Source organism: Mustela erminea, chromosome 11 (genome assembly GCF_009829155.1).
Source record: "Mustela erminea isolate mMusErm1 chromosome 11, mMusErm1.Pri, whole genome shotgun sequence".
Taxonomy (NCBI): Eukaryota; Metazoa; Chordata; class Mammalia; order Carnivora; family Mustelidae; genus Mustela; species Mustela erminea.
In genome coordinates this window covers 90622448-90637213 of record NC_045624.1, presented here as the reverse complement: position 1 = coordinate 90637213, position 14766 = coordinate 90622448, and the positions used below count along the sequence as shown (strand labels likewise).

At 37.7% G+C, this 14766-nt stretch overlaps 1 protein-coding gene across 1 annotated transcript; it reads right to left on the bottom strand.

Moving 5' to 3' along the window:
• Positions 1–13353: 13353 nt before the first annotated feature.
• On the bottom strand, positions 13354–14549 carry LOC116568858 (S-phase kinase-associated protein 1-like). Its single transcript, XM_032304561.1, has one exon. The coding sequence runs from the start codon at positions 14309–14311 to the stop codon at positions 13724–13726; it is 588 nt and encodes a 195-aa protein (XP_032160452.1). The 5' UTR covers positions 14312–14549; the 3' UTR covers positions 13354–13723.
• Positions 14550–14766: the final 217 nt, after the last annotated feature.

The window sequence follows — 14766 nt, the reverse complement described above, 5'->3', positions numbered from 1 at the left end:
TTATCTGCCAGTTAGAACAGCCAAAATTAACAAGACAGTAAACAAGAAGTGTCGGAGAGAATGTGGAAAAGGGGAGCCCTCTTCCATTCTTGGTGGGAATGCAAGTTGGTGCAGCCACTCCGGAAAGCAATGTGGAGATTCCTCAAAAAATTAAAGCTAGAACTACCCGATAACCCGCCAGTTGCACTACTGGGTATTTACCCCAAAGATACAGATGTAGTGAAAACAAGGGCCATATGTACCCCGATATTCATAGCAGCAATAGCTACAATTGCCAAACTGTGGAAAGATGCCCTTCAATGGATGAATGGATAAGGAAGATGTGGTCCATATACACTATGGAGTATTATGCCTCCATCAGAAAGGATGAACACCCAACTTTTGTATCAACATGGGTGGGACTGGAGGAAATTGTGCTGCGTGAAATAAGTCAAGCAGAGAGAGTCAACTATCATACGGTTTCACTTACTTGTGGAGCATAAGGAATAACATGGAGGATGTTGGGAGAAGGAAAGGAAAAGTGAATTGAAGGAAATGGGAGACAGAGATGAAGCATGAGAGACTGTGGACTCTGAGAAACAAACTGAGGGTTTTGGAAGGGATAGGGGGATGGGGGGATAGGTGAGCCTGGTGGTGGGTATTAAGGAGGGCACGTATTACATGGAGCACTGGGTGTGGTGCATAAACAATGAATCTTGGAACACTGAAAAAATAAAATTAAATTTAAAAAAAAAGATCCCAGAATAATTGTAATCCCCACCCCTCCTTTGATTATTAGGAAGGTTGCTTTGCCCAGTTTTTGTTCATGCAGTCATTTTTATGGTTGTTCATTACCATGCATAAGAGGGACCACTTGTGTATCTGAGCCAGGATGGTGACAGTGAGAAGAGAAACAAAATGGTAGACATGAAATGAAGTAAAATGACCATGATTGAGTGGTTGTGAAGAACAAGGTTGGAGACACGGTGGGTGTGCTTTGCAGGGAGCAAAAATAAGGACCAAGTTATTGGAAGAAGAAAATTTTGGTGAGAGAACCTTTGTGTGGAGACAGACTCCAGGAGAGATTTGGTTTAGAAAGAAGAGTTGTAACCTTCAGAAACAGTATGATTATTTAGGAAAGATTCAAATATGTGAACTATCAGCTGTGACAGTGCACCAAAATTTAACAATTTGTGATGTGGTTGGGGAGAACAGGCACTCAAACTATTGTTGATACAAATAAAGGAAATACTTTTCATTCTCATACCATTTCATGTACCCGTTACCATTTATTTCATGGGACAAATTTATTTTCTAAAGCCTCCCTTTAAAAAGGATTGGAAGAGTTTCTGCATTTTCTAAATCTGGCTGGCTTAGGCATGACTTTTTTTTAAGGCTAGTTATTCTCACTGAGGATTTGCCTTTTTGATGACAAGTGTCGCTTTTCTGTATCTTAAGGAGATGTTATTTCAGAATTGAGGCCAACAAAGGCAGTTAGAGGAGGAATGCATGTCAGGGTGTTCTAGGGGTCAGAAAAAAAGAAGAATTTGTTCTAGGGGAGGAGCTATGAGCAAGAGGATCCAGCCAGCTGACAGAGAAGACTGCCCAGCAAGAGGGAACTGGAACTGATAGATTCATGCCCTTCCAGAGGTTTAACTAGGAAAGCTATTGTTCTGTAGTGTGGAGAACAGACGTCATTTGCCATAGATGGTTGACATAATTTATTAAGTTGAATCAAGTACAGAAGAGAGAATGTCTTTATGATAGGCCAGTTTCCATGAGTGGGAATTCCTTGGAGTCAAATAGGGAGCGAATACGCCCCAGTGTTAAAGATTTTCCAGAGACTGCTTCCATTCCACTTTCCACCCCTCCCAAAATCACTCGCCAAAGAAATTCTTTGCTGGACACTGAAGTGGCCACAGCTGTGGTCATAAGAAAACACCAGGATATAAAATGAATCATGCTCTCTTTCAGTTAACTTTTTTTTTTTTTTGGAGTATGCAGGCAGGGTAAAGGACAGGTGTTATTAAGATAATAAACATCATTGAAGTGTTTGGAAGTGCTGCCCAGTTTCCATGAACAAAAGCTTTCCAATGAACCATAATTATTTGTAAGGTCAATGAACTAAAATTTTCCCTGTATAAGTATTAAGAAAAAGGTCATTAATGCTTTAGGGGACTGTAATGAGTCTGGAAGAAGTTGACTGGATCCTCCCCTCTCCCCTTGTACAGTTCTCTATCAGATCACCCTGTGATCCTCCTCAACCTCCAACCTCCTAGATGGCTTGAGTTGAGCCAGTGACTGACTCCCTGACCAGTCATGCAGGGCCTACAGTTACTCTCTGCCCAAACTAGCAGAGTCTTCCATGATTTACATAGTCTCATCCTTACATAAGGATCACCACCACCACCCTAAAAAAAAAAAAAAAAAAAAAAAAAAAAAAAAAAAAAACCAAGGTCAGTCCTCTGTGCTCACTGTGAGAAAGAGGAGGTAAGTATGGTCTTTTATTTTATAGGTGTTGAAAAAACTCTGCTGGTGTCCCAAAGCACCTAAGAAAGCAGATATGGAGAGAAGGTCCTTCAGTCATAACAGAATTTCAGTTATACCCCCCCAAAAAAGAGAGAGAGGATAGGCCCACAGATGCTGGTTATTTGGACCCCCCCCATCTTGTCCCTGCAGTTGGGGTTGTCTTCTAATTCTAAAGGGCTAATTTTGAGGAGCCTTTTGTCATAGAGGACACCTCTCAAGAACATGATCTTAAACTTCAATGTTTTGAACTTATGTTATATCCAGGGTGTGTGTGTGTGTAATATTTTCTTACTTAGATCCCACCAACTTATAAATTAGGTACTATTTTCATTGGACAAATGTTGATAAATGAGACTTACTGATTTTCTCAAAGCCACCAATTTAAGCTTGCCTGACTGCCAACACTTCTAGGCAATGAGGATTTAGGTTCCTTCAGGAAAACTCCCTAACTTTAGCTCCACTTCTAGTTGCTGATCCCAGTTGCTGTTCTTTGAACCTTTCCTCATAAGATCCTAAAAATCTGCTTCTGAGCATATCCTGCACTTTTCACCCACAACAACTCTTATGTCCCATTTCAGCCCATCTAAGATAGGAAGTCATAGACATTCTTTCAGGAAAAGAAATGCAAATACTTCTTTTCAATTGATTTGTAGATAGTTCCATTAACATAATCCATGTTTTAAAGTTACATATTTCAAATTAGATCCAGTGCTTAGACAGTACTCTCCATCAATTTGTCTTTGTTCTCAATAACAGTATATATAACCTAATATTAAGTAACTGTGCTACCCTTTTAAGAATTTACTTTCATGTATGAATACAAGTAATAGACAAATCTATCAAGAAGTTTTCTTATGTAAGAAATTCATTATGAAGGAATTTAATGATAAAAGAAACTCATCAATGAGTTTATTCATGAAGTAAGAGTGATATAATCCAAATGCATATTGTTAAGTTAAATATTATTTCTGCCACAGGAGAAACACTCACCCCACCCCTTCCCTGATTTTAAGCTGTAGATTTGGCTTCCACAACTGCTCTTGGCTCTGCAGTCTTCAGCTCACCACCCTTAGGGTTCCAAACACACACCCTACCTCACAACCCCATGCAGAGTTAACCGCCTCTGCACGCACACAGCTGAGGTCCATGGGGTGTTTTAGGAACCAGGATCTAATTCTCACTACTTGTTCTGAGAACTGAGATTTATGATCCCAATAAAGATTTCAACAGAAAGATGAGGGTAAATTGCTCAGAGGAACTTAATTTAAAATGTTGCCCTGAAATTCCCTACTCACCATCCCATCTATCATGGGTCAAAATTAAAGCACATAAGAGCCAATAATACAAGGTCTAACAGGGTGAAAATATTTTGGAATTAGTAACAATCTCTTCCTAACAATGTATTATCTCTGAAATTCCTTTTTGGAACGATGATCTTGATTTGAAATTTTAAAAGATAGCGGCCAAAGCTGTTAATAAAACAAGTACTGAGTGAATAAGGATGCTCTGAAAGCAGACATCAAGGAGCTCAACTTCTAAGAGACGCTTATAACCCTTTTAACAAGCAAACTTTAAAATATTTCTGATGTAAGAGCTGTCTGGTTAGTCCCCGATGGAGCCCCCCTCGGTCTTTCACTATAACACCTACCTCTTCAGACCTGGACTGGGATGTGTGGCCCTGAAAAATCAAGGATGGCAGCCAACCTGGTAATCAAGACCCAGGGAAGATTTAAACCATTAGACCCCCCAAACTCAACTAGAAACACAATAGGTGGTGCAGGCCTAGAAACAAAGTAAATCTTGAGTCCTGAAAAAGGGGGAAAGATATTTTGTCTTGTTCCTGATTTCCACAGAAAATGGAACTGCTCTTCGTCTGTTGCATGGACAGTACTTTCTGAAACAAATACTTTTCCAGAATATGATGTCTCCAGGCTCTTTCTGATTCCCCACTCACCTCTCATAAATCATAAGCACCTGTTTTGTAGTTTGTATACATCAACAGTTTGTCATACCGTACCATCGATATGTATTTTCACATAGCCCTTTAGTGGCCTTGGGTTGCCCATCAGTTCCAGCCCCTTCATAGAAGATGATTTCACACTCTCTTTTTCCCCCGAATCTTTGCATTCCCTCTCTGCTTTCTACTCTCAGATGAAAACTTTGAGTCTTATACAGGAACAGTCAGAACGGATTTTTGTCCAAAATGCATCAGGCACAGGCATCCTTCCCATGCAGTTTGACTTCCATCTGCTCCTAGGACCCTCCACTTTGCAGTGGATCCCATTCCCCTCTCCTCCTCAAGGACTTTCCTCCTGTAATTATTTCCTCTCCTGTCTCATCACTTCTTCCCTTCTTTAGTGGCTCATTGCCAAGAGAAAATATATGCTACATCACCATTTTAAAAAAGCCTTGACTTGATCCCATACCTATCTAGGCTCGGGTTGGGTTTGAAGCTTTTCCACTCACAGAGGTGTTTTCCAGCGTTATCTATGCTCAGTGTTTGTTCTTACTCTCTTCTCTTTTTCTTTCTACAGCACAAATCAACCTGACCAAAAATCACACCCAAGTTACTAAATCCAGTGATCACTGTTCAGGCCAAAAATAACTTGACCTCGCAGCAGATTTTGAGACTGCTGATCACTCTGTTCATCTCCATACAAATTCTTTACTTGGCTTTCATGAAACCACTAACATACTTGCTTGGTTTTCAGTCTACTTCATTAGCTTTTGACCTTGCTGAACCCTCATGTTCCCAACCAGGACTTGCCACATGATTTTCAGGGTGCAATACAAAAGGAAATGCTGAGTCCTTGTTTAAAAATTATTAAGAATTGGGTGCCTGGGTGGCTCAGTTGGTTAAGAGGCTGCCCATGATCCCCAGAATCCCGGGATTGAGTTTCATATCGGGCTTCCACCTCCACGTGGAGTCTGCTTCTCCTTCTGACCTTCTCCCCTCTCATGCACTCTCTCATTCTCTCTCTCTCTCAAGCAAATTAATAAAATATGTTTTAATTATTAAGAATTTCAAGACAGTGAGAGCAGAGCATTAAACCAAACACAGGGCCCTTTTAAGCGTAATGTCTTGTGTGACTACACAGGTTGTGTGCCCATGAAGCTGACCACATTTCCATCCTCACAACGTTTCAGTGCCCATGGCTCAGGGCTCGTTTATTTATACTTATTCCCTAAAATATCTTATCCCATCCAGTTGGCTTTAGATGGCAGATACAGTATCAAATCCCATTTTATCTTCTTCCCTAATGACTCCATTCAACTACCAATTCAAATACTATTTGATATACTAAATGCACCCCAACACGTCCAAAATAGAACTCTCACTTCTGACCCAAATCCTTCCCATAGTCTTCCTCATTTCAATAAATATCGACTCCAGTTTTCTAGTTGTTCAAGCCAAAATCATAGGCATCCTTAACTTCACAATTTCTCTCCAATCTACCAACAAATCCTATAAGCTCCACCTTTAATAAATTTTCCAAATCTGACCCATCAGGCCCTCCAACCACTTGTAACCGTGGTGCAACTCTCCATCATGATTCATCTATTCCAGGACTGACTTAGGTCTCTGGATCTTCATCTCTGTCTTTGACAGTCTATTTCCCACATAGATATCTGTCATCTTTTTAAAATTCAAATCATAGTTTATCACTCCCAAATAGCAAATTTGAAAGTTTTGAAATGCTTCTCATCTCACCCATATTTTTTAAAAGATTTTATCCATTTATTTTATCCATTATCAGAGAGGGTAAAGAGATGAGCAGAGCGAGAGGGACAAGCAGACTCTCTAAGCGCAGAGTCTGACATGCAGCTCAATCTTACAACCCTGAGATCATGACCAGAGTTGAAATCAAGAGTCAGATGCTCAACCAACTAAGCTATCCAGGTGCCCCCCAACCGTACTTATTTTAAGTCTCTAAAATAGCCCAAGAGGTTCTGTGCATCTTTCTTCAACCTTGTCACCCCTCACTACTCCCTCAGTCACTTCATACAACTACACAAGATTTCTTATTGTTCCTCAAACTTTCTTTCACACTTACGGCTTCCTCAGTCTGGAATACCCATCACTCAATTATTTGAATGACTTCCTCTCTCAATTCAGTGAGACTTCAACTTAAATGGCACCTCTGTAGAAAGCCTTCTACTCTGAACATAAACCTTGTATGTGTCGGGCACCTGGGTGGCTCAGTTGGTTAAGCAACTGCCTTCAGCTCAGGTCATGATCTCAGAGTCCTGGAATCAAGTCCCACATCAGGCTCCCAGCTCCATGGGGAGTCTGTTTCTCCCTCTGACCTTCTCAGCTCTCATGCTCTCTCTCACTCTCTCCCCTCTCAAATAAGTAAGTAAAATCTTTAAAAAAAAAAAAGAAGAAGAAGAAGAAGAAGAAAGAAAGAAAGAAAGAAACCTTGTACGTCTCCTTAGGTGTCATCTCCTTTGTTCTTGAGATGTCACCTATCTCCTAGACTATGCCACACCATTTCCAAATTTGTTGAGCCCCTAGAGCTGATGGTAATCTGTGAATGTCCCCATCAGTTCCTCATCTCTACTCACTTTTATATTTAGATGAAGTGCCACACTACAGGACATGGGCTCTATTTTCTTGCCCAGCCATATTGGAACTCAATGATACATCCCTAAAGAGCAGGGGAGTTAGCTTTTCATGACCAGTGAAAAAGAGTGGCAGAAGTATCCAGATATGAGAAGATCTAGAAACAAGGGTGTGTGAAAACTAATTAGTACACCCTCTATCCTCTTACTGTTTATCCTTTTTTTTGCAGTCTGATATTTATTATATATATGTACATATGGATATATGTATGCCCTTTAATGGCAAAGATTCCCTCTTTTATATTGATAGTGATATCACCAGCAAGTGACCAGGGAGCTGGTAGGAGGAAGAAAATTTCAAAGGAAGAAGACTGGCCCAGCTAGATTCCTTTACCTGGCACATAAGCTGGGCTACTTATGTATTTAGGGAAGTAAAAAAACTCAGTGATTTTCAGAGAACAAAAGTTAGTCCTTATTATGTGAATACATTGAAAATAGCAATTCCCTATGACCCTGCAATTGCACTCCTGGGTATTTACCCCAAAGATACAGATGTTGTGAAAAGAAGGGCCATCTGTACCCCAATGTTTATAGCAGCAATGGCCACGGTCGCCAAACTGTGGAAAGAACCAAGATGCCCTCCAACGGACGAATGGATAAGGAAGATGTGGTCCATATACACTATGGAGTATTATGCCTCCATCAGAAAGGACGAATACCCAACTTTTGTAGCAACATGGACGGGACTGGAGGAGATTATGCTAAGTGAAATAAGTCAAGCAGAGAGAGTCAATTATCATATGGTCTCACTTATTTGTGGAGCATAACAAATAGCATGGAGGACAAGGGGTATTAGAGAGGAGAATGGAGTTGGGAGAAATTGGAAAAGGAGGTGAACCATGAGAGACTATGGACTCCGAAAAACAATCTGAGGGGTTTGAAGTGGCGGGGGGGTGGGAGGTTGGGGTACAGGGTGGTGGGTATTATGGAGGACACGGATTGCATGGAGCACTGGGTGTGGTGAAAAAATAATGAATACTGTTTTTCTGAAAATAAATAAATTAATTTATTTTTAAAAAATTAATTAAAAAAAAAGGAATAAAATAGCAATTCAAGAGACACTAAAGTGGTTTCCCCTTTTTTTGTCAACTACAAACTACTCATTCCTGAAAATGAAACTCAAATGAGCCATTGAGCAAATTACTACTAAAACAAGCTGACATCACCGTCAGTGCTAAGTTATGTTGATAGTATGTACCTTTGATATAATGTTGTGAGAAATGCAGTTTAATGCGGTCTTCCCAAAATTTCAAACCCCCAGTCTAACTAAGAAGAAGACAGTAGACAACCCCAATTTCAGGGACATTCTATGAAACAACTGGCCAGTACTCCTGAAAACTTTCAAGGACTAGGAAACTCTGAGAAACTGCCTTGAGGCACATAAGGAGACAGGATGACTAAATGTAATGTGGTATCCTAGATGGAATCTAGAACAGAAGAAAAATATTAGCTAAAAACTACAGAAATATGACTGGAATATGGGTTTTAGTAATAATGTATCAGTAATAGCTCACTATGTGTGACAAATGTTCCATAGTAACGTAAGATATTAACCAAAGAGGAAACTGGAGGCTCATTATATGAGGACTCTGATCTTTTTTTGCCACGTTTATGTAAATATAAAATCATTCTAAAAGATATAAAACAAAGCATGAGGGCTCCAGGGTGGCTCAATCGTTAAGTGGTTGCCTTTGGCTCAGGTCATGATCCAGGGTCTTGGGACTGAAGCCTGCATCAGGCTCCCTGCTCAACAGGAAGCATGCTTCTCCCTCTCCCACTGCTCCCCGGCTTGTGTTACCTCTCTCTTTGTCTCTCTTATCAAATAAATAAATAAATAAATAAATAAATAAAATCTTTTTAAAAAATAAAACAAAGCATGAGGCTATGGAACAAGATAATGGGTGTAGGAAACTTTGACTAAACCTTTTTAATTAAGAAGTAACAAGTGAGGGGCACCTGGGTGGCGCAGTGGGTTAAGCCCCTGCTTTCGGCTCAGGTCATGATCTCAGAGTCCTGAGATCGAGCCCTGTGTCAGGCTCTCTGCTCAGCAGGAAGCCTGTTCCCCCATTTCTCTCTGCCTGCCTCTCTGCCTACTTGTGATCTCTGTCTGTCAAATAAATAAATAAATAAATAAATAAAATCTTTAAAAAAAAAAAAAAAGAAGAAGAAGTAACAAGTGGAAAGTGAGATTTATTAAAATGATTCTAGAGTGTTCCAAGGACTGCAATGGCAGAAAAGGGGCTGGAACTCGGGAATTTGTAACAGACCCCTTAAAACCGAAGTAAGCCTCTATCTCCCATCCATTCCCTGAAATATTAAGGAAGAAAATTTATGTATAAGACCAGATTAATCTCCAGGACAGTAGTGTTTTTTTCTAAAAACTAAATCTGGATTTATACTTTTCTTTTCTAAGAAAATGGAGATAGTAGTAGAGTGACTCTAAGAACAGAAAAATCAATCTTAGAGTTTCTCCCAAAATTCTGTATTAAAGAATAAAGATAGAAAACATGAGAGAAAAATGAATGAATGCATACATATATATATACATACATACATACATACATACATAAATCAAGTTGGTGGAAATGCATGGGCTTCCAAGTGAGTAACATTAATTCTTTACATGTTTTATAGGAACTTTAATAACATACACGTGCAAAGCTATATGTTTATAATTACTATTTTTTACTTATTACATAAAATTATGTTTATTTCAGAAAGTTTAGAAAATGGTTATCAAAAACGTGAATCAAAACAGAAACAAACACTGTAAACATTTTTTTATATAATGTTTCTGAATCTTCTAGCCAGAAAAATTAGACAAGAAAAAATAAATAAATAAAAGGCATCCTAATCATAAAGGAAGAACTAAAATTGTCTCTGTTTGCAGATGACATGATCTTATATATATAAAATCTTAGATTTGACCAAAACAACTGTTAGAACTAACAAACAAATTTAGTAAAGTTGTAGGATTCAAAATCAATGCATATAAATCAGATGCATTTCTATACACTATCAGTGAAATATCTCATTAAGAAATAAGAAAGCAATCTCATTCACAATATTATCAAAAAAATAAAATACTTAGGAATAAATTTAACCAAGGAGATGAAAGATCTGTATACTAAAAACTATAAGACTTAGTAGTAGAAATTGAAGAAGACACAAACAAATGGGAAGATATACCACATTCATGGATCAGAAGAATTAATATTGTAAATATACACAAACTATTCGAAGACATCTAGACTCAACGCAATTCTTACCAAATTCCCAGTGTCATTTTTCCACAGAAAAAGGAAAAAAACAACCTTGAAATGTTTATGGAACTCCAAATCATCTTGAGAAGGAAGAACCAAGCTGAAAGCATCACAATTTTAGATTTTAAACTGTATTATAAAGCATATTATTTTGGCATTAGAGTAATCAAAACTGTTTGGTATGGATATAGAAACAGACACATAGATTGATGGAACAGAATAGATAACCCAGAAATAAACCCATGCATATATGGCCAATTGAATTACAGCCAAGAGGTCATGAATATACCATAGGGAAAGGATAGCCTCTTCAATAAAGTGTTGAAAAAACTGGATATTCACATGCAAGAAAATGAAATTGGTTATCTTATACCACTCACAAAAAAATAACTTCAAATGAAGTTAATGAATTTGAAAACTGTATAGTTCCTAGAAGAAAACAAGGAAAAACTCTGACATTGGTCTTGGCAATGATTTTTGGATATGACATCAACTGCACAGCAACAAAGCAAAAATAGAAAGTAGGACTATATCAAATTAAAACGTTCTGCACAACAAGGAAACCAATAACAAAACAGAAAGACAACTTATAGAACGGGAGAAAATACTTGCAAACCATGTATCTGACAAGATTTTAATATCCAAAATTTATAAGGAATTCATACAACTCATACAACTCAGCAGTATAAGAATAATAATAATAATCCAATTAAAAATTAAAAGTGTGGGCGCCTGGGTGGCTCAGTGGGTTAAGCCGCTGCCTTTGGCTCAGGTCATGATCTCAGGGTCCTAGGATCGAGGCCCGCGTCGGGCTCTCTGCTCAGCGGGAAGCCTGCTTCCTCCTCTCTCTCTCTGCCTGCCTCTCTGCCTACTTGTGATCTCTCTCTGTCAAATAAATAAATAAAATCTTTAAAAAAAATAAAAAATAATAAAAATTAAAAGTGAGCAAGAGTTCTGAATAGATAGCTTTCCAAAGAAGACATACAAATTGCCAACAAGTACATAAAAAGATGCTCAACGTAACTCATCATCAGGTAAATGCAAATCAAAACTATAATGATGTATCATCTCACATCTTTAGAATGGCAATTTATCAAAAAGACAAGAGATAACAAATGTAGTGAAGATGAACTAGGGAACCCTTTTGCATTGCTATGAGAATGTAAATTAGTAGAGCCACTATAGAAAGGTTCTTCAAAAAATTAAAAATAGAACTACATATGATCTCACATTCCCACTTTTGGGTATATATCTGAAGGAAATGAAATCTTTTTGTCAAACAGAAGCTGTACTCCCATGTTTATTGCAGCATTCTTCATAATAGCCAAGAGATGAAAGCAACCTAAATGTACCTCAATAAATGAATGTGTAAAGAAGATGTGAACACACACACACACACACACACACACACACACACACACACAGGAATATTATTTGGCCATAAAAAATAAAAAAATTCTGCCATTTGTGACAAGGATGAACTTTGAGGGATCGTGGTCACATAAAATAAGTCAGATGGAGAAAAATAAATACTATGTGATCTCACTTACACGTGGAATCTAAAAAAGCCAAACTCATAGAAAGAAGAGTTGCTTGGCAATTTTGAAGGCCTGGGATTAGAGGAAATGGGGAGATTTTGGTCAAGGGGTGCAAAATTTCCAGTTATAAGATGATAAGTTCTATGGATCTAATTTATAACATGGTGACTATAATTAACCATAGTGTGAAAGTTATTAAAAGAGTAGATCTTATATGTTCTCACTATATGCACACACAGAAAAGGTAACTGTGACGTGATAGATGTGTTGACACCTTATTGTGGTAATAATTTCACAATATGTGTATATCAACTCATCGTGTTGTACACATTGTTGTATGTCAATTATATCTCAGTAAATCTGAGAAGAGGGGAAAGAGAAGAAATGTGAACCAAATCAAAACAAAACAAAAATAACCCCCATACACATTTTGATTTATAATGTCCCATAATGTCCCAGATGTTTTCTACTTGTTCATATAAGTAAATATATTTAGATATATAATTATGAAAAATTGTACTCATTACTGTTTAATAACCTGCTTTGTTGATAAAATAATTTTCATGTATTTATTAATATAACAATTGGTATAACAATGTATCTAATGAATTTTATAATATTGAACCATCTTTATATAATTCAAAACATAAAGAGAAAAAATTTACTTGGTCATGGCATATTAGTATTTTAATTTGAATCTAGATTGATTTGCTAATATTTTACTTATAATTGAGATTAATTTGTGTATTTCTTTTTAAAATTTTTTTCCTTGAGGGTAGTTGACCCACAATATTACATTAGTTTCAGGTGTATAGCATAGTGATTTGAGAAATATACATAATTTTAGCTACCAACTGTCACCATAAAATGCTATTACAATATCATTGACTATGTTCCCTATTCGGCACGTTTTATTCCCGTGACTATTTCATTCCATAACTGGAAGCCTATATCTTCCACTCTCCTTCATCCATTTTGCCCATCCCTCCACCCCCCTGCCTCTGGTAGTCATCAGTTTGTTCTCTGTATTTATAGATCTGATTCTGCTTTATGTTTATTCATTTTTTTCTGATTCCACATATGAGTGAAGTCATATGGTATTTGTCTCTCTCAGTATGACTTATTTCATCCAGTATAATACCCTCTAAATCCAGCCATGTTGTCACAAATGACACAATCTCATCATTTTTATAGCTGCATCATATTCCACTGTATATTTCTTTCTGTAAGATACTTGTCAGGTTTTAGGATCAGGACAATGCTAATGTTAAAAAATGTTAGGATAGTTTTTCCCTACTATTTTTCTACACTATACTATACATGTTTTTCTATACTCTATAATAGTGTTTTTCAAATGATTTGTGGTTAAAAGCCTTTATTTTCCCTAGTTTCTAATCCATCATGCACTTCTGCTTTTTTTCCCCAACTTGTTTTATTTACAATGCCAACTTTTAAAAGATCATTAAACTAAAGTTAACTAGACAATAAACCCGGCAGAAATCACTTTACAAAGAGAGTGAAAGCCCAAAATGCCACCTTCTATGGAGAACCCACAGTTCAGATTTATTTAGAGCAAAGAAAAAAACAAAACTTGATCATACTAGAAGAAACTCACCCATAAGTCTGGAATCTGTACTCAAACTATACATGCAAGGAGGACAATATTCTGCTTAACCAACTGATTCGCTGCTGCCATTTGTCTACTGTGTGTCTAATATTAACCATCATAAACAGAGCAGTGCAACTAGTATTTGGAACAATCCTTACAGTGTTAGTGTCAGGCATGACATTTCACGTCTCTTCACACCACTGGTTCTCTTTACACACCTGGACTTCCTCTTCTTCAGTAAAATCAATTTTGATATTGAAGCTCTTGCAGATCTCCTCAGATTTCCCCTTGATCATATTGACAACAGTCTTGCATGTAACATCAAGCAAACCTTTGATGTCTAAGTAGTTCGCAGCCAGAATAAGTTCAAAAAGTATTCCTTGGTCAACTTTCAGGAATTCTTGGTCCCGAACAGGGATATCATCTGTCCACTTTTCTTTGTTCTCATCATCTGTGGGAGGAGAGGGATCATGCTTGCGGTGGGTGCACCACTGAATGACCTTTTTTAATATTGCTGCCTTAACATTTGGTAGAGGAACTGGGTCATTATCTCCTTCATCGTCCATTCCCAAATCTTCCAACATGGTCTTGATAGTCACAGACTGTCTGGCAATTTCAACGTCAACTCCAAATATCTCTCCATTGGAACACTGCAATTTAATTGAAGGCATGGTCCTCAGTCTCAGGTGGACTGCAGATTGGAGGCTGACAAGAACAGAGCGGCCTCTGTGATGAGGAGGAAGAAGGCAGAGAACAAGGCCACTACTCATGCACTTCTGCTTTTATTAAAACAAAATAAAAGGGAATTATTAGAAAAGTAAAATTAAAAAAATCAAAATGCAAGTTAATTTATTCATTATTAGATTTAACAGACATAAAATTACTCTGTCAAATTACTATCAAAGATTCTGGACACTGACTCTCAATTGCCGTATTTATCATGAACCTGTAGCACATAGCTCATGACTGCTCTCTGCCCATGGACCGCAGTTAGAATAGCCCCAACTGGATAAGGAAGATGTGGTCCATATACACTATGGAGTATTATGCCTCCATCAGAAAGGATGAATACCCAACTTCTGTAGCAACATGGACGGGACTGGAAGAGATTATGCTGAGTGAAATAAGTCAAGCAGAGAGAGTCAATTATCATATGGTTTCACTTATTTGTGGAGCATAAAAAATATCATGGAGGACAAGGGGTGTTAGAGAGGAGAAGGGAGTT

What these genes read in the sequence shown, in the direction of transcription:
- LOC116568858 (XM_032304561.1), bottom strand. Translation starts at nt 14,311, where the DNA reads ATGAGTAGTGGCCTTGTTCTCTGCCTTCTTCCTCCTCATCACAGAGGC.